This window comes from Equus quagga, chromosome 17 (genome assembly GCF_021613505.1).
Source record: "Equus quagga isolate Etosha38 chromosome 17, UCLA_HA_Equagga_1.0, whole genome shotgun sequence".
Lineage (NCBI taxonomy): Eukaryota > Metazoa > Chordata > Mammalia > Perissodactyla > Equidae > Equus > Equus quagga.
Genome location: NC_060283.1, coordinates 50,947,754 through 50,971,684, shown reverse-complemented (window position 1 = coordinate 50,971,684; position 23,931 = coordinate 50,947,754). Strand labels below are relative to the sequence as shown.

The 23,931-nt window shown below is 46.7% G+C and overlaps 1 protein-coding gene across 7 annotated transcripts; it reads left to right on the top strand.

Annotated features, from left to right (window-relative positions):
- The first annotated feature begins 1,372 nt into the window (after nt 1–1,372).
- Nucleotides 1,373–23,902, top strand: PLCD4 (phospholipase C delta 4). 7 transcript variants are annotated; one of them, XM_046642960.1, is made up of 16 exons: nt 1,373–4,453; nt 8,189–8,244; nt 8,382–8,540; nt 9,735–9,963; nt 11,084–11,213; nt 12,008–12,239; nt 14,939–15,140; nt 16,113–16,257; nt 16,895–17,047; nt 19,377–19,571; nt 20,867–21,023; nt 21,382–21,498; nt 21,734–21,906; nt 22,469–22,616; nt 22,991–23,368; nt 23,610–23,902. In XM_046642960.1, the coding sequence occupies exons 2-15, from the start codon at nt 8,223–8,225 to the stop codon at nt 23,323–23,325; spliced, it is 2,397 nt and encodes a 798-aa protein (XP_046498916.1). In that variant the 5' UTR covers nt 1,373–4,453; nt 8,189–8,222; the 3' UTR covers nt 23,326–23,368; nt 23,610–23,902. The 7 variants fall into 7 exon arrangements, with proteins under 7 accessions (XP_046498916.1, XP_046498915.1, XP_046498914.1 ...); XM_046642959.1 differs by having other exon boundaries at nt 23,572–23,902; XM_046642958.1 differs by having other exon boundaries at nt 23,629–23,900.
- Nucleotides 23,903–23,931: the final 29 nt, after the last annotated feature.

Sequence of the window (23,931 nt, the reverse complement as noted above, 5' to 3'; positions counted from 1 at the left end):
GAGTTTATTGCAAAAATAACAAGATTGATTCAGTACTTCAAAACTAATCCGTGCAATTCACTACAATCAACATATAAGGAAAATCACACAATCATCTAGGTAGATGCAGGAAAGAATGCTGTAAAATTCAATACCTATTCATGATTAAAAAAAAAAAAGTTGAGGGACTGGCCCCGTTGCCAAATGGTTGGGTTCACATGCTCTGCTGTGAACTGATCACCAGTTCAGATCCTGAGCACAGACATGGCACTACTCATCAGGCCATGCTGAGGCAGCATCCCACATAGCACAACCAGCGGGACCTACAACTAGAATATACAACTATGTACTTGGGGGCTTTGGGGACAACTATGTACTTGGGGGCTTTGGGAAGAAGAAGAAGAAAAGAAAAAAGAAAAAAGATTGGCAACAGATGTTAGCTCAGGTGCCAATCTTTAAAAAAAAAAGTTGGAAACCAAGAACAGAAGGGTGCATCCTTAATCTAATAAAAAGTATCAACAAAGACCCTACAGTAAACCTCTTGATAAAATATTGAAATCATTCTCCATGAGATGAGAAATGAGATAAGGATGCCGACTGTCACATATCCATTTCATTATCTTGGTCCCATCCAATGTGATTAGCCAAGAAAATAAAAGACAGGATTATAAAGGAAGAATGCTGAGAACACATGATAGTATACGTAGATAATCAAAAAAAACCTACAAACTCTTAAGAATTAAGTGAATTTAGCAAGGTCACAGAATACACAGTCAATATACAAAAAGAAATCAACTACATTTTTCTAAATACAACAAAAAAATTTTCAAAAATATAGCTTTTTATAATAGCTATATTCAAAATTTGAATAGCTATATTCAAAAGATTTCAAAAATAATAGCTATTTATAATAGCATAAGAAATCAAATAACTCGAAATAGATGTATCAAAAGATATGCAGAAACTTTACATTGAAAATAATGAAACGTTCTTGAAAGAAATTAAACACCTACAAAAATGGAGAGAGAGATCATCTCCATGGATTGGAAAACAGTATTGTAAGGATCCTAATTCTCTCAGATTGATCCACTGGTTAACTAAAAATCCCCGCAGGTTTATTTTCGTGAAAATTGCCAGGCTGATTCTAAAGTTTGTATGGAAATGCAAAGTGCCAAAACAGCCAAGGCAATCTTGAATAAGGACAAAATTGGAATTTTCCACTCCCAGATTTCCTCCTTAACTTTTCAATGTTTTTTGTTTTGGTGAGGAAGATTGGCCCTGAGCTAACATCTGTTACCAATCTTCTTCTTTTTGCTTTAGGAAGATTGGCACATAGAATATTCCTCTATCTTGTATGTGGGATGCTGCCACAGCATGGCTTGATGAGTAGTGTGTAGGTCCACACCCAGGATCTGAACCCCCGAACCCTGGGCCACCAAAGTGAAGTGCATGAACTTAACCACTATGCCACTATGGGCTGGCCCCAACTTTCAATCTCTTAGTAACACCTTTTTGCAGACATGACTCATGGCTAGCATATACTTGTATTTTGTTTTATGACCTTTTCTGAGAGCTTTGTCTCTAACTAGGAAATATTACACCATTTGTATTTTTTATCCTAATTTCTATCATCATGTTCTCTGGTTTATTTTATACCTCCTTGTTCTCCCTCCACTTTTTTGTTTGTTTTTTAATTTTCCTGGAATGGAGGAGTAGCTGTACTTTTTCTGGCCTTTTGAAGTTTTATATCCTGGCTTTTAGTTCTACAGGTGGTCTCATAAGAATTATTTTTTAGATGGAATTCAATATTTTGAGTTGCCTTTTTGCCCACTGAGAAGATGGGCTTTATTTCAGAAGTTTGAGTAGTTCGGCTGGGTGGGCTAAGGAACAGGTCTCTGAATCCCTACCCTGACTATTCTGAGAAGCAGAGATGTTCAGAGCACCTCCCCTGGGTGTCAGGAGGAGGGTCTCGGCTGACCTGGCTGGCAGCATAAGACTACAGTGTTTAGGTCTCCCTCTGCCAGCTGCCCCTTCATTTCAATTTAGGGCTTCTAGGCCTTTTTCTGGGCATGGTTCCCAGAAAGTCCCTCTGCTGCTGCTGCCCTGATCAGGTTTCTGGATCTGTTAATAATAGACAACAGTGGGGGAAGGGCTAGGATCGTTATGGAAATAGGAACAACTAAACCAGATGGACAGTTCCTGTGCCCGGGGCCCTGTCTGTCTGCTCCCTTCCTGGATCTAAACAGCATCCTGCAGCGGGCATGTCTTCTAAGTCACACTTTGGAGCCACACTAACCTTGTGAAGGTCTCCAAGGGCCTGCCCTGAAAATCCGAACACACAATCTAGGGAGAACTGGTGTGCTTATGAGAATGCTGAAACCAAATACTTGAGATCTGGGCTCTTTCAGAAAACCCAGGATGAGAGACAGTACCTCTCACAGAACACCCAGAGGGGAAAGAGGTTGGGCAGCAATTAGGGAAGGCAAATAGTGACTCAGAAAGAGGCAAGCCGCAGATAGTCCTGGAGTGTAGAAGAGGAGTGAGGAATGTGAAGGGGAAGCATGGAAAAATAAGGACATGAGGTCTTGGGGAAGTAGAAATGGGAGAGCAAGATACACATGTGAGACAGGGCCTCCATTAAATAAATCTGAAATCAGCGGCTTAAATCTTGGTGCCCTCTAGTCTTCTGTTCGCTAGGAATGGCCTCCTTCTTATGCCTCCACTCCCCACATATTCCTCCTCCTTTATCAAAACCTACTCTCAGTAGAGTATGGTAAACTGAACCTAGGTGTAAATTATGAAAGGCTAATAGGGCTTCAGAAATTATCAGAAAAATTTGTAAAATATAACAGATATAGAAAACTACATAAAGGAAAGCTGTATCTTAAGAAGTTATTATAAAGTGAAGACCCATGTTAGTGCCCAGGACCAGAAATAGAACTTGGCCAGCTATTCCAGAAGCCAGCTGTGCCCCACCCCATCACAACTCCTCCCTCCTCCCCAAAGTACGCAGTATCCTGACATTTATGGTAATCACTTAGGAGGATTTTATTTTAATGAGACTAAAGGTTTAGCTATAAATATTCACTAATGGTAGAATGTTAGGCAGTTGAAGGGTGTTGGGGGGAGCCATGGCAAAACCACATCATTTCATACAGTTACTTCCCTCTTTGCCTGTGATTCAGACACACCTCACTAGAAAGGATCCCACAGAGGTCCCAACACAGGGCTGTGCCCTATGCCCTCACTATCACCCACTGGTCCAGAAAGAGCCATACCCTGCAGTCTTCCCCCAGACAGAGCAAAAGCAGGTCCCAGCTCACAGTGCTTGGGAGAGTGCAAGGGACTGGTTGTCCCTGCTGCTGACACGGGAGTCGGGGATATTGCCTATACTTCCCTGGACCTCAATTTCTCACTGTGAAGGATGGGGCTATAATAAAGCCCTTTACAATCCCCTATTCCTCTCCTAACTTGGTCCCCTTTCCTCAATCTTGGTTTTTGTTTCAGCTGCCCATTTATTCCCCCTTGTAAGAAGCTCATTACCTTCCTTTCCCCAGTTGGGTGTCTTTCCAGTCTTGTGCTCCTCTTTTGCCGTCAATCCTTACACTCCGTGAGACTGCTTCATCTCTACAAAGACCTTTATGAACACGCATATATGTCCTTGCACATTGAGGTGCTGAACAACTGCTCGTAGAATGAATGAATGTAAAGGAAGAATAAGTGGATTGTTTCATACATTCATGTATGCATTCCTTCAATATTTAGCAAGTGCTAAATCTAGCGAGTGCATAGATACTCACCCGTCCCTCTGCACTCCAAGATCATTCCTCTCCTCTCTTTCTCCTCATCTTCCTCCTTTCCCATCCTATTTCTTTTTTCCTCTCCCTGTGCCACAGAACTAGATTGAGTGCCCTGCAAGGCAGGATGCAGAGACACAGAAGCAGGCTGATAGAAATAGACACCATGGAAAGGAGCCAGATGAAATAAGGGCAAAGACAGCCGTATAACGTGCTGAGAGAAATGGACCAGAATGAAAAGCAGTGATTCATGGAGCACTGCAAGTCAGACCCTCCTTGGGTTTCATTTTGAGAGCTACTGTGGGATTGGGGTCAGTGAGGGCTGGCATCCAGATGAAGGGCAGCCAGGTTCCTCCTCCCTGGAGATGTAGTGCCCGTCAATCCCTCCCCTTAATCCTTTTCTATCCACCCCACCCCCACTATTCCCTCACACTGACCAATGTCCTGGGCCTTTAAGAATTGGAGGGGCTGGACTGAGGAGAGCTCACACCTCTCCCCACCCTACTCCTTCCCTCTGGCTGTAACTGCCAGTCACAGCAGCAAACTGCGGTAGAAGTGGGAAGGAAGCGAAGGATTGCAAGAGGAGCAAAAGAGAAAAGGAAGCTGGCGGGGTTTCCTCGTCCCACAGTGGATAGCATCGCGGAGCTCACAGACACAGGACTGCTACCCTGCCCACGGTAAGGGCCTGGAGGCTCTGACCAGCCTCTGCTCCAAGCTCTTCCTTGCCTGAGTCACTAACTCTGCCCTCCGTAGGTTTACCCACTCTGATTAAATTGTACCCTGGACTCCTTTGCCCAAACAGGTCTACAAGACTCCAACCTCCTGGTTCTCTCTAGCTTGGCCTCTTTGACTTATGGCTTTCCCCCTGCTGTGTCAGTCACGTCTTTATATGGGGTCCTCGTAGCTGCCCAAGGCTGCCACTCAGAAGTGAGCCCCACGCTAGTAAGAGAAGGGAGAGAATAGGAGCCTTGCTTTAGGTAGTTGGACTACAACTTCCAGAACTGTGACAGGAGGGAGTTCAGGGTTTCCCAGGCTTGCCTGTGTGTCAGGGGTGCTTGGTAAAGATAAATATTTCTGAGCTCCATCCTTGGAAATGCTGATCTGGTAGATTTTGAGCGGGCCTAAGGAATCTCTATTTTAAGACACTCTTCAGGGGATATTGATATAGCCAGGAACCTCTGGATTAGACATGTAGAGTCTTCGAGCTCTGACATTCTGAGGGCTGTGACCTGTGACCAGAGCCATTCTGTCCTCTTTAAACGAAGTAGGTCAGGCATAATCCTGCTCAGAAGCAAGAGAGTAGACAAAACGATTTTCTTCCTGCCTGCCCTCAGAAAGACCTGAGACGCCCTGAATTCCCTGTAATGCCATTCGCACCACTGGCAACTCTGCCGAAGTCCATCTAGACACAATCCACCTGGAAGTTGAGGACCAAATCTTGCTCGGCAGCCCTGGCCACTTCCCACCTTATTTTGTGTCTCTGTTTTCTTATCTGTATTGTAGAGGTAATTATCCATATCCTCAAGGATCTCCACATACATTTCTAGGGGTGGACAGTTAAGACCCAATCTCTCTGACTCTCAGTCTTCATCCTCTGCTCCTTGCCTCTTGCTCTTGCTCCCACTCCCAAATCCTTTGTCCCTTCTCTCCTAACTGCACTTGTTATCAGCTGCGATCATCCTTCTCATCCTACCTTCAGACACCAGAGGAAACACCAAGACCCAGAACACCTAGGTTCTAAGTCCCATTCTCTGGGCAGTTTGTTTGGTCAGTCTCCTAGGATACAGGGGAAAGTGAGGCTGAGCAGAGGGACATGCTGCTGAGTGTCTGAACCGAAGTGGCCTCCCTCCTGGACCACAGTCTCAAATCCTCACAGGGGACAAGAACGAGAGCTGTTGGGGACTGAAGGAGAAACAAAAGAGGAAGAGGTGATGGGGAGAAGGGATGAGGAGAAGGATGAGAAGAGGAGAGCAAAGAGAGGCTGCCTTAAGTGAGCAAACAGGGAGGCAGGGAGAGGATCAGGAGAGAGAAGAGTGAGCTGGGGAGACAGAAAAGGGAGAGTCAGGTAGAGGATGGGCAAGGAGAGAAAATAGGAAGAAAGAAAAGAAAGGCTATTGAATGGGATATAGTGGGGACAGAAACGATGGAGGAGAGAGACCACACATCCATGTCTCTCGTTGATTCTTAGCTCTGCTTTAACCTGCTTCCTAAAGAAAGCCCTTTCTAAGGGCAGGGTCTTGCTAAGATCTCTGAGTTGGTCATATGGAGACCTTGGTTCTAGTTCCACTTCTGCCACTTAATTCATTAGGTGATTCTAGCAGTTCAGATAATCCTTCTAGTCCTCCATCCCCTTCTCTATAAAATGAAGTCCAGCTCTGACTTTCTGTGGCTCCCTGAGTCGAAATTGGCCCTCTTATGGCCACACGTCACCTGGATACAGGTTTAAAATCATGTTTCAGGAATAGGAGCAGGACTGGAAGAGCGTGCCAAGCCCTGGGGTTGGAAGAGTTTAACAAAAACGGATGAAGTAATTTTTTAAGGCTGGCTTGAGAGGAGGTAGGCTCCCAAATAGGGGTGTTCTGGCACTTAGGCTGTGTTCTCAAGCTTCCCATGTTTCAGGACATCATTGTGAGGCTCCTGGAGACAGGCACAAGGGAAGGTAATTCTGTCTTCTCCCAGGACCAAGGACCACCCCATCCCAGAGCCCCTGTGCCTCAGACATGGGAGCTGAAGTTCAGAGAGGAGATAAGGCAGGATGTTGACAAGGGGATTAGACTTCATTCCCAGGCTAACTCCACCCCCACCTAGAGTCTGAGGACCTGAGGCATTTAAGAGGGGCCTGTTACTTCCTACTTCAGTCTTCGTAGCTTTGGCAAGCTTCAGATTCCAAACTGTGCATCTCTGCCCAGAAAAGCAGAGATGCTGTTCTGTCTTTCAGGGAGCACTCTAAGTCCGTTCTTCCGTCCAGAGGTTCTTCTGGTCTCATCCAGGCTCACATATTCAGCCTCAGCCAGCAAAACCTTTTCTTGAAATTGCCCAGTGTTCTCTTTCTCCTGAGAGCTGCCTTGAGTTATCTTTCCCACTTGGGTTACAGGCTGATTCCCCGACCTTCCCCTGTCCCTCTGGGCACCGGCACATTGCCACTCCTTTAGAAAGTCTTCTCTAGGTCCCGCAGTCAGGGAAGCTTATTCTCAGTGACCTCCATATTCTTCCTAAAGACTTAGTCACCCCTGGATGACTTTATAGGCTCTTCCCACTAAAGAGAGATAGAGCACTAATATGCTATGTGACCTCGGACGAGTCGCATCACATTTCTGGACTTCTGATTTTTCTTTTGTAAAATATATGGCGTTAGCTGCATGATGTTTTAATGGAGCGCTAACTGAATGATAGCTTTAGAAATTCCTTTAGTTTTTTACATGTTCACCATTGTCAAAATTTTAAACTTGTCAATTAAAAAATGCAACATTTCAATTCAAGTCTAGATCCTTTGCTTATACAAAAGCCTAGAGTTTTATGTTTCATAAGCTTTGCCAGTTTCAGAATGATTTGGTCAAGAGTTGAGTGTTTCTCATAGGGGCAGAGCTAGAATCAAAGTGGCCACATATCACATCTTTTAGTTCTTTTCAAGGGAAGTTTGTTCTTACCTACTGGGACAACTTACCCAGGTTCTAAATTAGCATATATCTTAACGGAGGTACTCTTTTTTAGTAGGTAGAGAAAACTTGAAAACGATGTAATTTATCTGGTCCATTAAAACTGTAAGAATCACTGTTATGAACAGGAGTAGAAAATATGCTTTACCATGTGAAGGTAGAAGAAGACGGCTTATTTAGCTAAGTAGAGAACTACGTGTTGTAGAAGAGACAAAAGAAACGCTCTGCCCTAGCCCTGCAGGAGCTGGACCACCTACGTGGGCACATGGAGAGGGCCCCCAGAATAGAGAAGCTGGGATGATTCCACCTGGAGAAGAGAAAGCTAGGATGCAAAGAGATCCCACATTCTGAAAGGGGGAAGCCAGCAAGATGGTGGTCCCTAATAACGAGGAGCTGAGAAGTGTGGCACAAGGTTACCTAGTAGATTTGGGATACTGGGGAGGAAGGGAGTATTTGTCAGAAAGCCCTAGTTTAGCCCTGTCAGGAGATGGCTATGGGAAACAGCAGATGCTCTCGAATCAGACACACTTGGCTTTAAATTCTGAATTCCTATATGACTTGAGGTAGCTTTCTTAGCCTCTCTAAGCCTTGGAGCTACCGAACTCAGAAGTAAAAAGAGCTACAGACTGCAGATGAAGTGCCTGACGCATCGTGAGCAGTCAGGAAACACTGGTTTCCTTCTCTTCCTCCCTTGATCTGTTATTCTAAGACCACCAAGATTAACCCAAAGCCTTTTGCTCCTCCTGGCTCCTTTAGGTGACTCTAGCAGCAGCTGGTGGAGCAGTGGGTCATGGCGTCCCTGCTGCAAGGCCGTGAGTACCACTGCAGGAGAAGAGGGCTTGGGGAGACAGCCCAGGGACAGGGAGGAGGCTGGACCCCTGTTCATGAGCTCCTCCTGGGCCCTCCACCCTCCCTACAAGCTACCCAGCCCCTGCTTCTTCTGGCCCAGGGCTGCCTGTCAATCAAGACCTCCTGCTGATGCAGAAAGGCATGTCGATGCGCAAGGTGAGGTCCAAAAACTGGAAGAAACTGAGATACTTCAGGCTTCAGGACGATGGCATGACAGTCTGGCATGCCCGACAGGCTGGAGGCAGTGCCAAGCCCAGCTGTGAGTGATGTGGATAGCTACGGGTGGGCACGTGGATGGATAGGACCCTGAGGAGCCCAGCAGCCTGAGAGCAGGGGAGGGACCAGGGTCCTATGATGTGCCCTTGTGCCATCCCACTTGTGTCTATGTCTGAGCCTGTAAAATGGAAATTATAACAGTACTTGCCTCTAAAGGCTGTTATCAGGATTAAATTAGTTGCTGCATGTAAAGGGCTTAGCAGAGTCCTGGCATATAATAAGGCTCAATAACTCATAGGTCGTGTCTTGTTTTTCTTATTATAATAAGAGCATGATGTCAGGCATCAGACTGCCTGGATGAAAGCCCTGGCTTGCCGCTTTCTAGCTGAGTGGCTTTGGACAAGATACTTAAACTAAGCTTCTGTTTCCTCATCTGTAAAATGGGGACTCAACAGTACCTGCCTAGTAGGTTCAGAAACTCAATAAGTTCATGTATAAAGCACCTAGCATTGGACCTGAAACACTGATGCATTTAATAAATGTTAGCCATAATGAGGAGTATTTTTTAATATCATAAATGCATCATAATAGTGTACATCCTATTGGTCAAACACTTTATAATCCCTGTAAAAATGTGATCTTGGGACACATCTAAGAGAGTGCTTTAGAGGCATAATCAGAGCTCATGATCCATACCACCCACAGCCGAGGAAAGAGGGTGGAAGAATTTCTCTGGCTCCCTCTTAGACATCTGGAAAGAGGATGTCCTCAAACCTAGAATGGGAGAATTGAACTTGGGCACACCTCATGCTTTGGTATAACTGCTTCTGCCCTGCAAGTGTGTTTCCATGCATCAGCCCCACTGGTCCTCATGTGATCACCATGTGGACTGGCCATGGAAGGGACCATCCTTTATTTAAGATGAGGACACTGAGGGGTTAAGTCATTTTGGTTGGTGTCACACTGCCAGCTGTGGCTGGTAGCCAGATCTTTCCACTCCCAGTACAGGCCCCTTGCCATGCTGCCTATGAAAACAGCGATGACTCACGTGGAATCCTGAATCCCAGGAGTCTACGTCTCTCTGTACTAAGGTTTTTGGGGTTTCAGCCTGAAGAAGCTGGGGTTCCTCCTCCCTATGGCTTTACAGAGAAAAAGGGAGTACTGATCCTTGACCCTAAGCCCCTGTGATTTGGCAGACTCTCTTTCTCAGTGCCCCCACTTGCTTCTTCTCTGGCAGTCTCAATCTCTGACGTGGAGACAGTGCGTGAGGGCCATGAGTCTGAGTTACTGCGCAGCCTGGCAGAGGAGTTCCCCCTGGAGCAAGGCTTCACTGTCGTCTTCCATGGCCGCCGCTCCAACCTGGACCTGGTGGCCAACAGTGTTGACGAGGCCCGGATCTGGATGCAGGGGCTCCAGCTGTTGGTGGACTTTGTCACCAGCATGGACCAACAGGAGTGGCAGGACCAGTATCAACAGGATGGAGTCAGAGTGGGGACTGGGGGTCACTGAAGGAGCCAGATGCTGCAGGGCTAGGGACAGGTGGGAGGTGGGGCAGGGCTAGGGAGGCCCAAGAGTCCAGATGGGGTAGACAGGGGCAGCTCAGGCCAATGTGAGGTTGAGGATACTGAGAGAGGAACGGAAGCTTGAGATGGCAAAGACATAGCCAGGCAGAGTTTGGGCTTGAATCAGGTTTGGGGGAAGGGGCAGTATGAGACAAAGGACCAAACAAGGTGCTGATCCTGAGAGTTGAACAGAAGATCCCAGTGGTGTTAACTACATAGGAGTGGGAAGCAGCCCCTTAGAAGGCTTAGTGGTGTCAACTGACGTCAAGTTACCTAGATCGTACTCACCTTGTACACCAGTTCATTCATTCATTCACCATCTATTAAGCAGAATGTATCAGGCACTATGCCAGGATTTAAGGGTACAAAGATTAGTGAGACTCAGATACTGCTTTAGTCAGTGGAGAGGATGGAATTGTATAAGTAATCTAAGTACCATGGATTTATAACCAAGTGTTATGGTACTTAGGTTATTGGTGGGCATTCGAGGGAAGGAGAAGTATTTAATTCTTGTTGAGAGGGTTCTGAGAAAGCTTCAGGGAGGAAGTAGCATCTGAGTTGAGCCTTGAAAATGAGTAGAATTTGAACATAAAGAGAGGAGGAGGGAAAGGCACCCTCACCTGAGGGAACAGTGTGAGTGAAGGCCCAGAGATAGGAAATTGAAGAGCAGAAGAGGGAGTGGGACGTCAGAGAGCAGGGAGTGATGAGTCCGGCTAAAGTACAGGAGGACCGAGATGTGCTGACAAGGCTGGGTTGGGAGCAGATCACAGCGACAAAGGGGATTTTAACTTCTATGTTAAAGAGTTTGGGCTTCTTTCTTCAGGCAACAGGGAGGTTTCTGCAGGCACCTGAGCCATGCAGGAACAAGGTAGATTGGTGCTCTTGGGAGATTATTCTGGAAGCTCACATGGAAAATGAATTGGCATGGGGGAGAGACTGGTAGCAAAAGTAGGGGAGAGATGTCAATGGATGAACATGCACACACATCTGCACACACAGTGCTTTTACCTTGACTCAGTCCTGGATGGCTGAGTGACTGGTTCCAGCGTGGAGACAAAAACCAGGATGGTCGGATGACCTTCCAAGAAGTCCAGCGGTTACTGCGCCTGATGAATGTGGAAATGGACCAAGAATATGCCTTCCAGCTTTTCCAGGTGAGTCTTTTGGGGAAGGATGTGCAGAAGCCAGCCAAGGCCACATTCTCATTTGGCCAGAATTACTCTGACCCTACCCAGCAACACTCATTTGTTGAATCTCTCCCATGGGCCTTAGCACAATGCCAGGCTCAATGGGAAGTGTAGGATCTCATTGTTACTCTTCTGTCTTGTGGGAAAGATGATTCACAATCTTACAAGATGTAAAACATATGTTATTACATCAGACCTCAAGGACCTCTCTGTCCATGGCCAGAATTTCCCAGGTGCCCAGTACAATGGAAGACTCCAGCTGGGGTCTGGCCCCGTGTCACAGTGGTTAAGTTCAGTGCGCTCCGCTTCAGCAGCCCGGGTTCACCAGTTTGGATCCCGGGTGTGGACCCGCATCACTCGTCAGCTATGCTGTAGGGGCAACCCACATGTAAAGCGAAGGGAGGTTGGCATGATGTTAGCTCAGGGCTAATCTTCCTCAGTGAAAAAAAAAAAAAATAGAAAAAGAAAACTCCAACTGGAATGTGAATAAATAGGAGGAGGGATCTTCTGACGTTTTAGGGAGCTTTGGGAGCATTTAATTCTTCCTAGTTGAAATTTTTCTCTGGCAGCAAATGGTATGGCTGAAATTTTGCTTTTTACTTATTGAAGTGGTTTCTTCTGTGAACTCTAAATGGCAGGAGTTCTGTGGGAGTTTTCTGGAAGCATGTTTGGATCCATCTGTCAGTATGATTGGACAAGTCAAACCCATAAAGTTTGCTGCTAAAGGGTTCATCCACTCTCCCCTATACCCTCTCTTGCAGACAGCAGACACGTCCCAGTCTGGGACTCTGGAGGGAGAAGAATTTGTCCAGTTCTATAAGGCATTGACTAAGCGTGCTGAGGTGCAGGAAATCTTTGAAAACTTTTCAGCTGATGGGCAGAAGCTGACCCTGCTGGAATTTGTGGATTTCCTCCGAGAGGAGCAGAAAGAAGGAGACCATGCTTCTGACCTTGCTCTGGAACTCATCGACCGCTATGAGCCTTCAGAGAGCGGTAAGAGGAGCAGGGTGGAGAGGCACCAGACATGGGCATGGGGAGGGGGACCATGATTAGAAAGGTCCAGAGACAAGCAGGCTTCTGCTGACTCAGGGAAGACTGAGTCCACCCCTACCCCGGACCCCTGGCCAGTCATCTTCATCTCATTCACCCACTCCTTTGGATGGAGAGCAGCCATTTCCTGCCCGGATAGGACAAGAGTCTCTTCTGTAAATGCTAGATCTCTCAGGAAGAACATTCCATAAATCCCCTTTCCTCTACCATGCTCATGTTTTACATCCTTCACTTTCAGGAATTTCTTCCCAGTATCAGCCATTGTCCTCAGTGGAAATGGAAAATCCTTGGTCCTCTTGCTTTGGCTCTTCTCCTCTAGTGCATATGATTCTTTTTCCTCTAGTTCCCTTCATGGTTCCTGTCTGCTGTCTCTTTCAATGCTGGCTCTCTGCCCTTTCCTGGGCTTTCTCCAAACCCTCCAAGTTGTTCTTGAGTCTTTAAGCCCCTAAGCCAAGAAGCTAGTCAGTCTTTGGCTGAGGGGGATGAGGAGGAGGCCAGTCATTCAGCTTTGAACAAGCACAGCTACAATACACCCTCTGTGCCCTCAGACTGTTCCCCTTACCCCTTCAGTAGATACCTTCCTGCCCCCCATTCCCTCCAGGAATTTACTTTATTAATAATAAATGGTTTACAAGGTACTTTCACATCCCTTACTTCATTTAGTCCACACTACTACCTTGTAACTCAAAAGCAATAGTCTTTATCAGGCCTTTGCTAAGTACCCCTTAACGTGCTAATATTGCTACATGTCTTTTCTCTTCTAATCCTTCCAAAGGCCCATTGAAGTGGGTTCTATTATTGTCATCTGTGCCAAAAAGGAAAAGTGAGGTTTAGAAAGATGAAATGACTTCCTCAAAACCAACAGCTAATGAGAGGGGAAATTGAGATTCAAACCCAGGTCATCTGACTCTTACCTGGTGCCTCTCTTGAGAATGAGGATTACAGATGAGATGAGATGAGATGAGAGCTAGACAAGTGACCCAGGTTTCCTAGGTCTCAGCTCCCACTCCCTTTCATTCATTCATTCACTCACTACTTCAGCTAATGCTTACAGGGTACCTGTAATGTGCCAGGACCTATGCTAGGCACCAGAGATACAGTAGTAGGTCAGACGAGGACACTGCCTTCATGGAACTTAGAGTCAAACAGAAAGTGTTGAAAGTTCTGATTCCAGATTCACGTGAGTGCTCAGAGAAGAAAGGAAGCTGTAAAGCAATCATTTCAAAAAACTAAATAGAAATGTCGGAGGGTTGAGAAATAGGATCTTCCATTCCCAGTGCAGGATCCAATATACATCAGTTACATTTATTCTACCTCTCCCTCCTCTTGGTGCTCCCTCTTCTTGCACTCAACAATCAGGTACTGTACTCTGGCTGCAGAGTGTCGTGTCAGTCAGGAGATCTGGGCTCAAATCCCCGCTCTGCTTCTTACTCTGTAACTTTGGGCAAGTTGCTTAACCTACCTAAGACTCAATTTCCTCATTTGTAAAATAATTTGTGATCAGATGAAATAATGCACATGAGAAGTATCTTGCAACTGTGGACTTACCCTAGCAATTTGAGTTATTACTGTCAAGAATGAAACTTCCTGCCCAACTTCCCACCATTCTCCACCACCTCCAGGCCTTGCCAAACCTGGAGGGAGGAAGCAGGGCATGAGAATCAAGGTGTTCCACCTACCAAGGGAACCCCACTGCGGCAGTGTTACCCTCAGTGAGGTTGCACAGCACAGTGGTGTAGGATGTGGCTCTGACACCTGGCTGTCTGGGGTCAAATCCCGGCTCCTTCACTTACTAGTTGTGTGACCTGGCATAAGTTACCTAACCTCTCAGGGCAGATTATATTATATCTATCTTGCGCTGGTGAGAACATTAAGAGAGATGCTGCCTGTAATGTGCTTGGCTTAGAGCAAGTGCTCAATAACTGTGAGTCATCGTTGTTGTTATTATATGAAGCCTGTGCTGAGATGGGTGAGGGCTATGGAAGAAGTGACAGGGCCCTGCCCTCAGAGAGAGTGTAGTTGAAGGGCATATTGGACAAACACTCCTCAAAACACCGTATGGGAATTGATGTGAGAAAGAAACCCTCAGATCATAGTTGGCAGCAGCTAGGTAGCCCAGGGAAGAAAACACAGGTACCTTGGTTGTGTCACAAGTCTTTGTTTGATTCTCTCTGGGCCTCAGTTTCTCCATCTATAAACTTAGCCCCTTGGACTGAATTATACTCTGCTGTCCATTGTGGTAACCATGAGCTCCATGTGACTTTTTAAATTTAAATTAACTAAAATCAGAATTTAGAATTCAGTTCCTCAGTCACACAGCCACATTGCAAGTGCTCAGGAGCCATGCATGTCTAGAGGCTACCGTATTGGACAGCACAGAATAGAACATTTCCATCACTGTAGAAAGTTCTATTGGACAGCACTGGACTAGAATGATCCTGATGATTCCCCTTGTAGCTTTAACGTTCTCTGAGGGCAAGGATGATTGAGGGTGGGGCAAGTTTGGGATCTGGAGGCTGGGAGTGGAGACCGTCTGAAAGGCAGGACTCTTGGGAGGGGTGGGGTGGAGGATGGGCTGCAGGTGTGCTGGGGTGCTCCCACTCAGAGCTTCTCACTCTAGGGTCCTCTACTCCACACCCCAGGCAAACTGTGGCACGTGCTGAGTATGGACGGCTTCCTCAGCTACCTCTGCTCAAAGGATGGAGACATCTTCAACCCAACCTGCCGCCCCATCTACCAGGATATGACTCAACCCCTGAGCCACTACTACATCAACTCCTCTCACAACACCTACCTAGTGGGGGACCAGCTTTGTGGCCAGAGCAGCGTCGAGGGATATATACGGTGCAGTGAGGAGGAGGGGAGAAGGGGTCTAGCTCATGAGAAGGGAACACCTATGGGAAATTGGGGGGCGCTGTCAGTGGATAATAGGGATTGAAAAGATGGTGTGGTGGGTTTGGGGCTGAGGATCCCTGGATGCCTGAGAGACTTGGAGGAGATACTGAAGAGTGGCCAGGAGTTACATTGAAACCCACTGGTAAATGGAGCTTCTCTCTCTTTCAGAGGCTACGAAACTCTCTTGGAACTCGGAGGTCCTGACAGATTTATTTTGAACAAATAAATAAACTAAATGTTAAATAGAAGGCAGTAGAGCATAGGAGTTAAAAACATAGGTTCTGGAATCAGACCATTTGAAATCAAATCCTAGCACCCTCACTTGGTACTGGGGGGGCTAAGTATTTAACCTCTCTATGCCTCAGTTTCCCTATCTATGAAATAGGGATGATAGCAGTGCCTATTCTTTCTGCGTTGTTGTCAGGATTAAATGAGATAATCCATATGTTAGTAGCTAATAAATGGTACCTGTTTTTATTGTGATTAATCATGGATTAGATAGAATAGTCAAGAAATCTTTGTAGTGCCAGCAACTGATCTAGTAGCTTCAAGGGATACAAAGATGAGTGGAGCATAAGGTTTCTGCCCTAGGAGAAAATAAAGCGTAAGTTTCCTGAGAGTTTGAATAATTCAGGTGTTGTCTAACAATATACAACTGGAATGCCAAAAGCATCACGAGGCAGTATGTGATGGCTTGCTAAGGAGAGACTGTGAGTTGGGTGGGGTGGGGGTCGGGGGGAGACCAGTGTGAGCTACAGCAGTGTCCCAGTGGACACAGAAGGGTCCTTGGAGATGTAGCTTGAAGGGGTCTTGACTGATAAATGCTGGGGAGCACTATTCCCTCCAGAGTGGGGAGAGGGTCCCTAGGTGAAAGATCAGACCTTGATCCCTCCTGTCCCTGGGGTGCTGGGGTTCTTGCAGGGCCCTGAAGCGGGGTTGCCGCTGCGTGGAGGTGGATATATGGGATGGACCTAGCGGGGAACCTATTGTTTATCATGGACACACCCTGACCTCCCGCATCCTGTTCAAAGATGTCGTGGCCACTGTAGCACAGTATGCCTTCCAGGTGGGAGCCCAGGATGGGAATACTGGTGAGGCAAGAGGGTCTGAGGGAAGAGTGCCTGGCTCTGAGTCTGGGGAGGGCGGAGGGACGCAGGGGAGGTTATGTCAAATGGCATATATGTAAAAGGGATTTTAACTGTGCAGCATCAGGCAAATATTAAGGGATTATTATGAAGAAGTGTTAGATGTGTTAATAGTAATTAGTAATCATAAAGGTAATTGCTAGAGATTAGTAACTATTACTTTTAACAACTTCTGTCATCCATCTGGGAGAGGGTGGATAAGGAAACAGAGAAAGTGGTGGGAGTGGCTGGGGGACAATAGGAATCTGGAGATGAAAGCCCGAGAGTGTAACATGAACATATAACTGGGGGACTGGCCTGGCCTTCCCTCTCTGAGCCTGAAAACTCAAAAATCCCAGAGGGACCTGAGTCAGATCTGGCATGGGTCTGAGATTTGGGGTCCCAAGAGTGACTTTGAGATGTGGGGTAGGTCCCAGTCCTAGCAAGACCTATTTGAAGCCTGGAATGGAGTTGGAGGAATTTAGCAGTCAGGGTACCCATTGAGTAACAAGAAGGGCCTGGAGAAGCAAGGTTCCAGGCTTTAGAACTCTGGCTCCAGCGCCCCCTCTCCTCCATCAGACATCAGACTATCCAGTTATCTTGTCCCTGGAGAACCACTGCAGCTGGGAGCAGCAGCAGATCATGGTACAGCACCTGACCGAGATCCTGGGGGAGCTGCTGCTGAGAACCACCTTGGATGGACTGCTGCCCACTCAGCTGCCCTCACCTGAGGTAGGGACCCTGTTTCCCAGCCCAGGCTCTACTGCGGCTTCCATGTCCCCCACCTTGGCTCCCTTCCTCCATGCCCCTCTTGTTCCCTTCTTCTCACCCTTAGATGGACCATCTTGCTCTTTCATATCCTTGGAGACTTTAATTTAAAAAATGTATAATTAGGGGCCGGCCCGGTGGCACAGTGGTTAAGTTCGCACATTCTGCTTTGACGGCCCGAGGTTTGCTGGTTTGGATCCTGGGTGCAGACATGGCACTGCTTGGGAAGCCATGCTGTGGTAGGCGTCCCATATATAAAGTAGAGGAAGATGGGCACGTATGTTAGCTCAGGGCCAGTCTTCCTCAGCAAAGAGGGGAGGATTGGCAGCAGGTGTTAGGTTTATTATAAAATAAGAAAATAAAAAATATATAATTGAACACAAAATTCTATTTATAGTTCTTTAAAATTTTTTTTTAAAGCTTTTTCTTCTTTTTGGGCAGGGGAAGATTTGCCCTGAGCTAATAACATCTATTGCCAATCTTCCTCCTTTTTTCTTCCTCCCCCACCAACCCCCAGCCTCTGTACACAATTGTGTATGGTTGTAAGTTCTTCTGGTTCTTCTGTGTGAGCTGCTGCCACAACATGGCTACTGACAGACAAGTGGTGTGGTTCCACACCCAAGAACCGAATCTGGGTCGCCAAAGTGGAGCACGCTGATATAGTTCTCTAAATTTTAAATCAATTATTTACTTTATATTTCTTTTCCCAAAGAAAATTTCTTAATTTTTTTCGTGATAGTTCGTAATTGTTGTAGACTATACGAACAATATAGAGAAAGGGAAGTCGCCCCACCATAATTTCAACCTCTCCCATAACAGCTATCAATAGATTTTTTAAATGCTCATGTAAACATATATGTGTATATATATTCACATTTTTAAAAATGTGAATGACATCATCCTTTATATGTCACATATAATATATATCATGGATGTCTTTTCATGTATAATTTGTTTCCTTTTTTTTTTTTGAGGAAGATTAGCCGAGTTAACATCTGCCACCAATCCTCCTCTTTTTGCTGAGGAAGACTGGCCCTGAGCTAACATCCGTGCCCATCTTCCTCTACTTTATTATTATTTTTTTATTGAGTTATTGATAGCTTACAATCTTGTGAAATTTCAATTGTACATTAATGTTTGTCAGTCATGTTGTAGGTGCACCACTTCACCCTTTGTGCCCAGCCCCTACCCCACCTTTCCCCTGATCCATCTTCCTCTACTTTATATGTGGATGCCTACCACAGCATGGCTTGCCAAGTGGTGCCATATCCGGACCCGGGATCCGAATTGGTGAAGCCCAGGCCACCGAAGCGGAATGTGCACCCTTAACCGCTGCGCCACCGGGCTGGCCCGTTTCCTTTTTAACAGCTCTATGGTATTCCATTTCATGTTATGGACCATAATTTATTCAACCAGTAGATGGTAAAAATAACCAGTAAATGGTAAACATTTAGGTTGTTTATAATGTTTGACTTGTAGATACAGCTTTGCCCGTTCACTCTTTCTTCGAGATGGATTCCTAGAAGCAAAATTGCTGTGTTGAAGAGTTAGCATGTTGACATTTTGGTTATTATTACCAAGTTGCCCTCTGGGAAAAATACCAAATTGCATTCCAACCAACAGTCTAAGAGAATGACCACAAGTAACTCAAATAGTGAGATGATTCATAATGGCAAGATGAAAAAAAAGTCAAGTTTTTTAAAAGGGAAGGTCTGTGTTTTCTTCTTTTGAATTGATATTATTTACCCACTTTTATTGGGGTTTATAATATTTATTGATGTATAACAATTTTTTAAATGTTAAAGATATTAACGCTTTGAAAAATATTTTTTGCAGTCTATTTTTTCTTGTCTTTTAGCATCTTCTGCCTTAGAATGTTTTTAAGCTTTATGTAGTCCAACCTGCCACATATTTTTGTCTTCCAAGTGTTCATTTCATGTTTCTAAAGGCTTTCTCACTTAAAATTATTCAAAAAGATCCTCCCTTTTGTTCTAATACTCTTATGTTCTTTATATTTACATGTAAATCTTTAATCTATGAGGAATCTTTATGTGTCAGATGTGAGGTAGGGTCCCCACTGATTTTTTCCCGTACGAACAGAGATGTTACAAGTCTGTTTAACAATAGGGGATCTTTACTGTATGTATCCAGCAGCCTTCCTGTAGGAACTTCTCAGCACTCACTTCCTTCCTTTGCCTTTGAGGTGACCCTGTGAGAGCAGTGGGACCTGCATAATCCCCAGGAGGGTCCCAGAGCAGACAGGTAGACAGGCTCCTTCATTTTTGTCCCCTAGGAGCTTCGGAGGAAGATCCTGGTGAAGGGGAAGAAATTAAGGACACTTGAGGAGGATCTGGAGGAAGAGGAAGAGGAGGAAGAGCTAGAGTCTGAACTGGAGGGGGAGCAGGAGGATGAGCCGGAGCTGGAGGCCCAGTTTGAGTTTGAGTCCCAGAAGTTGAGCCCTCGCAGTAAAGACAAAAAGAAGGAGAAGGTAGGCCAGGAGTGTTGTCTTTCTGCTCTGGCATTTGGTCAGTCTGTAGCACATGCTCACATGTGAAGAGACTGAAGTCAGGCAGGGTGGAAGGTCAAGGAGCAAAATGCCCCTTGCCCTCAATGAAAGAGGCGTAAGAATGCATACATGACATCACTATATATTGCCATATATAGATATATTGCAGTGCTTTCCAACTCCCTTGCGCCATGAAATCTTTTTTTAATGAAATCTTACATGGAAGCTCAGTATACAAAATAGATAAATGCAGAACCATCCTACTTGAAGCACCCATTTGGCTCTCTCTGGGTCCCCTGGGTGACTCCTGAGACATCTTTGTACTACTTGTCAGTCGCCTTAAAGGCCAGTTTGAAAACCACTGATGGGGGTGTGTGGGTGGAGTATTATGATATTGGGGAAGAAGGGCTTACTGGAATGACTCCTGTGACCTCACCTAAAGTGGGCTTAGTTAGAGAAAGCTTCTTGAGAGGAAAAGGTGAGGCTGAGGAGGGGCCAGAAATAGCCAAAGAGGAGGAGCAGGAAGAGCTGGGGAAGGGGAGGGCTCTGAGAAGGCTGTGTCAAAGTGGTCCATCTCCCTGTGGGGAAGGGCTGCTGTTGGTGGGACCGCCAAGATCCTGGTGTGAAGTCTGCATTTCTCTCTCTTGTGCACTTGCTTGGCTCAGCTGACTGACTTTTAGTTTATTTTGTTCTCTCTGGTGCTGTGGTGTCTAACCAGCTGCCATGTCTAGGGATGGAAATGGGAATTTAGGAGACAAATCTAACGATGTTGCTCTGGGACCCTCACATCCTTCCAGGTGTGACTATCATGACTATTTGCATACCTTGACATATCTGTCTGGGTTCATGTACATTTTGACCCCAAATTAATTTGTTTTAAAAGATAAGAGGTAGGGAGGATGACACCTCTCTGTTTAAAAATAACAATAAATTAAAAACTCAGAAAGGAACATAGAGCAGACCCTTCAAGCCCAGAGGCTGAAGCTGATCCCATCAATATACACAGACTGCCTTTATTCCCATTCCCATCCCCAGGTTGTGATGTGCCCGCTGTTTTGTCCGCCTCCCTGTTGTGAGGTTATGGTCCAGGCTCCTATTTCCAAGCCTGGGGTCCTTCTCTTTCCCAAGCAGGTGAGGCAGGATGGAGAAAGCAGTGGGGAGGCAGTGGGCAGAGGCTTAGGTTGGGTGGGGAAATTCAGATCTTGGCCATTGGCTTCTTCCCTCTCAGACTGCTGAGTGTTCAATTCTATCTTCCTCTCTACTTTCTCCTTTTCCAGAAATTCAAGCCCAGCTTGTGTCCATCTCTCTCTGCCCTGGTTGTGTACTTGAAGTCTGTCTCATTCCACAGCTTCACTCATTCGAGGGAGCACTACCGCTTCTATGAGATATCATCTTTTTCTGAAACGAAAGCCAAGAGCCTCATCAAAGAGGCTGGTCAGGACCAAAAAGGAAGGACAGGGAGGGAATTGGGATGAGTAGGGTCAGGTCTGAAGGGCAGGCAGATGAGTCCCAAGAGAAAGGACAAGGAAGCTAAGGAGGGACAGGGGAGCTAAGAAACTCCTCAGAGCAGGCACAGGGACGGGAGTTATGAATAATGGGCTCAAGACTCTAGGGAGAAGAACGCTGGGGGAGGAGGCAGGATGGAACAGAGTGGAGAGGCACAGTGAAGCTTTCTGGAGCCAGCCTCAGGAGAGGCCGGGGAGAAGAGTGAAGTGGGTGGCAGAGTCCTTGGGACCAGGGAAGTGGGAGGATCCGCCCCACTTTCATCTCCCTATCTACACCCTTTTTACAGGCAATGAGTTTGTGCAACACAACGTCTGGCAGTTAAGCCGTGTATATCCCAGTGGCCTGAGGACAGATTCGTCCAACTACAACCCCCAGGAACTCTGGAATGCAGGCTGCCAGATGGGTGAGGGGCAGTAGGGACAGGGAAGAGGGAGTGGAAGAGCAACAGGTGGGAAACTAAGTCCTGGGTGGCAGTAGGGCCAGGGAATGCTCCAAGAGTGCTGGGCTGAGAAAGATGCTATCTATGGAGGTCTTGCCAGCAGGCCCTTTTATACCCGCTCTGTCTTCTTAACTCCCTGAAAGAGGGCCTAGTGGCCTCAAGGTGAATCCTTCCCCCCCTTTTCTCTGGGGCCTCTTAGTGGCTATGAATGTGCAGACTGCGGGGCTTGAGATGGACATCCATGATGGGCTCTTCCGCCAGAATGGTGGCTGTGGCTACGTGCTGAAGCCAGACTTCCTGCGTGATGCCCAGAGTTCCTTCCACCCTGAGAGGCCCATCAGCCCTTGCAAAGCCCAGACCCTCATAATCCAGGTATACTGGAAAGAGAAACTGTTGGGAAGAAACTGCGATAGCTAGGGTAGACGCCATGGGAAGAGGCGGCTAGGCCTGACAGGAGTGTGATGGGTGGAAAGTTCCTCGTGAGGGGTAGGGTAGCCTGATGTGAACAGCATGGATTTTGGAGCCAGTTGCCTAGTTCAAACCCATTTCCTAGTTGTGTAATGCTGGGCAAGTTCCTTAACTTTGAGTTTTCTCACCTGTAACACTGGGGGAATAATACTCCCTACCGCACAGCATTGTTGTGAGTAGTTAATACAAAGTGCTTACGATGATACCTCGTACATAGTAAGTGCTATACAAGGGGCTGCTGTCATTAACACAGCTACTTTCAAACCTTAAATTTCTACTTGGGTGCATTTTAGATTGGAGATAGATTACTAGAAGAAAACATATTACCCATGAAGGATTAGCTTTGCAAACCCAAAAGCTACAGCACAAGATTCTGTGTCTCCCTCTTCCTTCATCCTCCCCCACTTCCCCGGGGTGTGAGAGCTGGAGGGGACTGGGCTGAGCAGGAACTAGTGATGTCCCAAAGCCCTGGTTTCAGGTGATCAGTGGTCAGCAACTCCCCAAAGTGAACAAGACCAAAGAGGGCTCCATTGTGGATCCACTGGTGAGAGTGGAGATATTTGGCATCCGCCCAGATACAACCTACCAAGAGACCAACTATGTGGAGAACAATGGTGAGAGACTGGGCGGTACTGGAGGCAGGTGGGAGGAGCACCACTGTTTCCCTACCATCCTGCCCTCCATTAAGTACATTCTGTGTCACCAATCCCTCTCCCCTGCTTCCATGGGAGGCAGTGTGGAATGTGATAGAGAATAGGGGCTTGGATGTCTTGGGTCTGAATCCTGGCCCCTCACTTACAAGCTCCAGTGACCTGGGCAAATTGCTCACCTGGCTCTGAGCCTCAATTTCCTCACCTGTAAAATGCTGATTGCTATGAAAATTAAGTGAGAGAACACAGGGAAAGCAACTCAGCATAGGCCTAAAGAAAACAGTCAACAATGTCTGTTCTTCCATTCCCTCCCTCATTCCCCCCGCCCCACCCCTCAGGTTTTAATCCATACTGGGGGCAGACACTCTGCTTCCGGGTCCTGGTGCCTGAACTGGCCCTGCTGCGTTTTGTGGTGAAAGATTATGACTGGAAATCCCGACATGACTTTGTTGGTCAGTACACCCTGCCTTGGACTTGCATGAAACAAGGTGAGCCAGTCCTTCGACCCCTGGCCAACACCCCAGCTCTGGCTGCCTTCCTAACACCATCCTCCTGCCCCTTTCCAGGTTACCGCCACATACACCTGCTCTCCAAGGATGGCACCAGCCTCCAGCCAGCTTCCATCTTTGTGCACATCTGCACCCGAGAAGGGCTGGAGGGGGATGAATCCTGAGGCGGGCACTTCATGGGAAGGGTGGCTACACTGGCTTTGGATGGTAAGCAAAACCTGGAAGGATGCTCCAGAAAGCAAACAGAGGTGGTGAAAACCAAGCTTTGGACTGTGCATTCCTAGGCACAAAATTATCTCCCCCTTCCTAACAAGCAAACCTAGGACCTGACTGTTTACCTTTCTCTTCCCTCCCTTCGTTTTCACCCATCTTTGGTATCCTTCCTGCCCTTTCCCTTTGCATTCCTTCAGTCCTTTTGCTTTAGGTTCAATCTCATACCCAGATTTAGGACTAATTTCTCCCATCAGCTCTAGCTCAAAGGCAGACTACAACTGGAAATCCAGAGGGCAGAGAAACCCAGAGGCATTATCCCCTCCACCCCTCACTTCTTCCAAGATCAGAGCCTTGGAAAAACAGATCCAGCCTCAAGGCTCCCCAGGCAAAGGCTGAGGAAAGAGACCTGACTCCCAGACTATACTGTGACTCTCAAGACAACACCGTATAGCCCCCAAATCCCCAGTGGACTGCTCCTCCCTAGTCCCACCGGTATAAATACAGCTTCTCTCCCCAGTTTGGCTTGAGTACGGTCTGTCATTGTTGGGCAAGAAGGG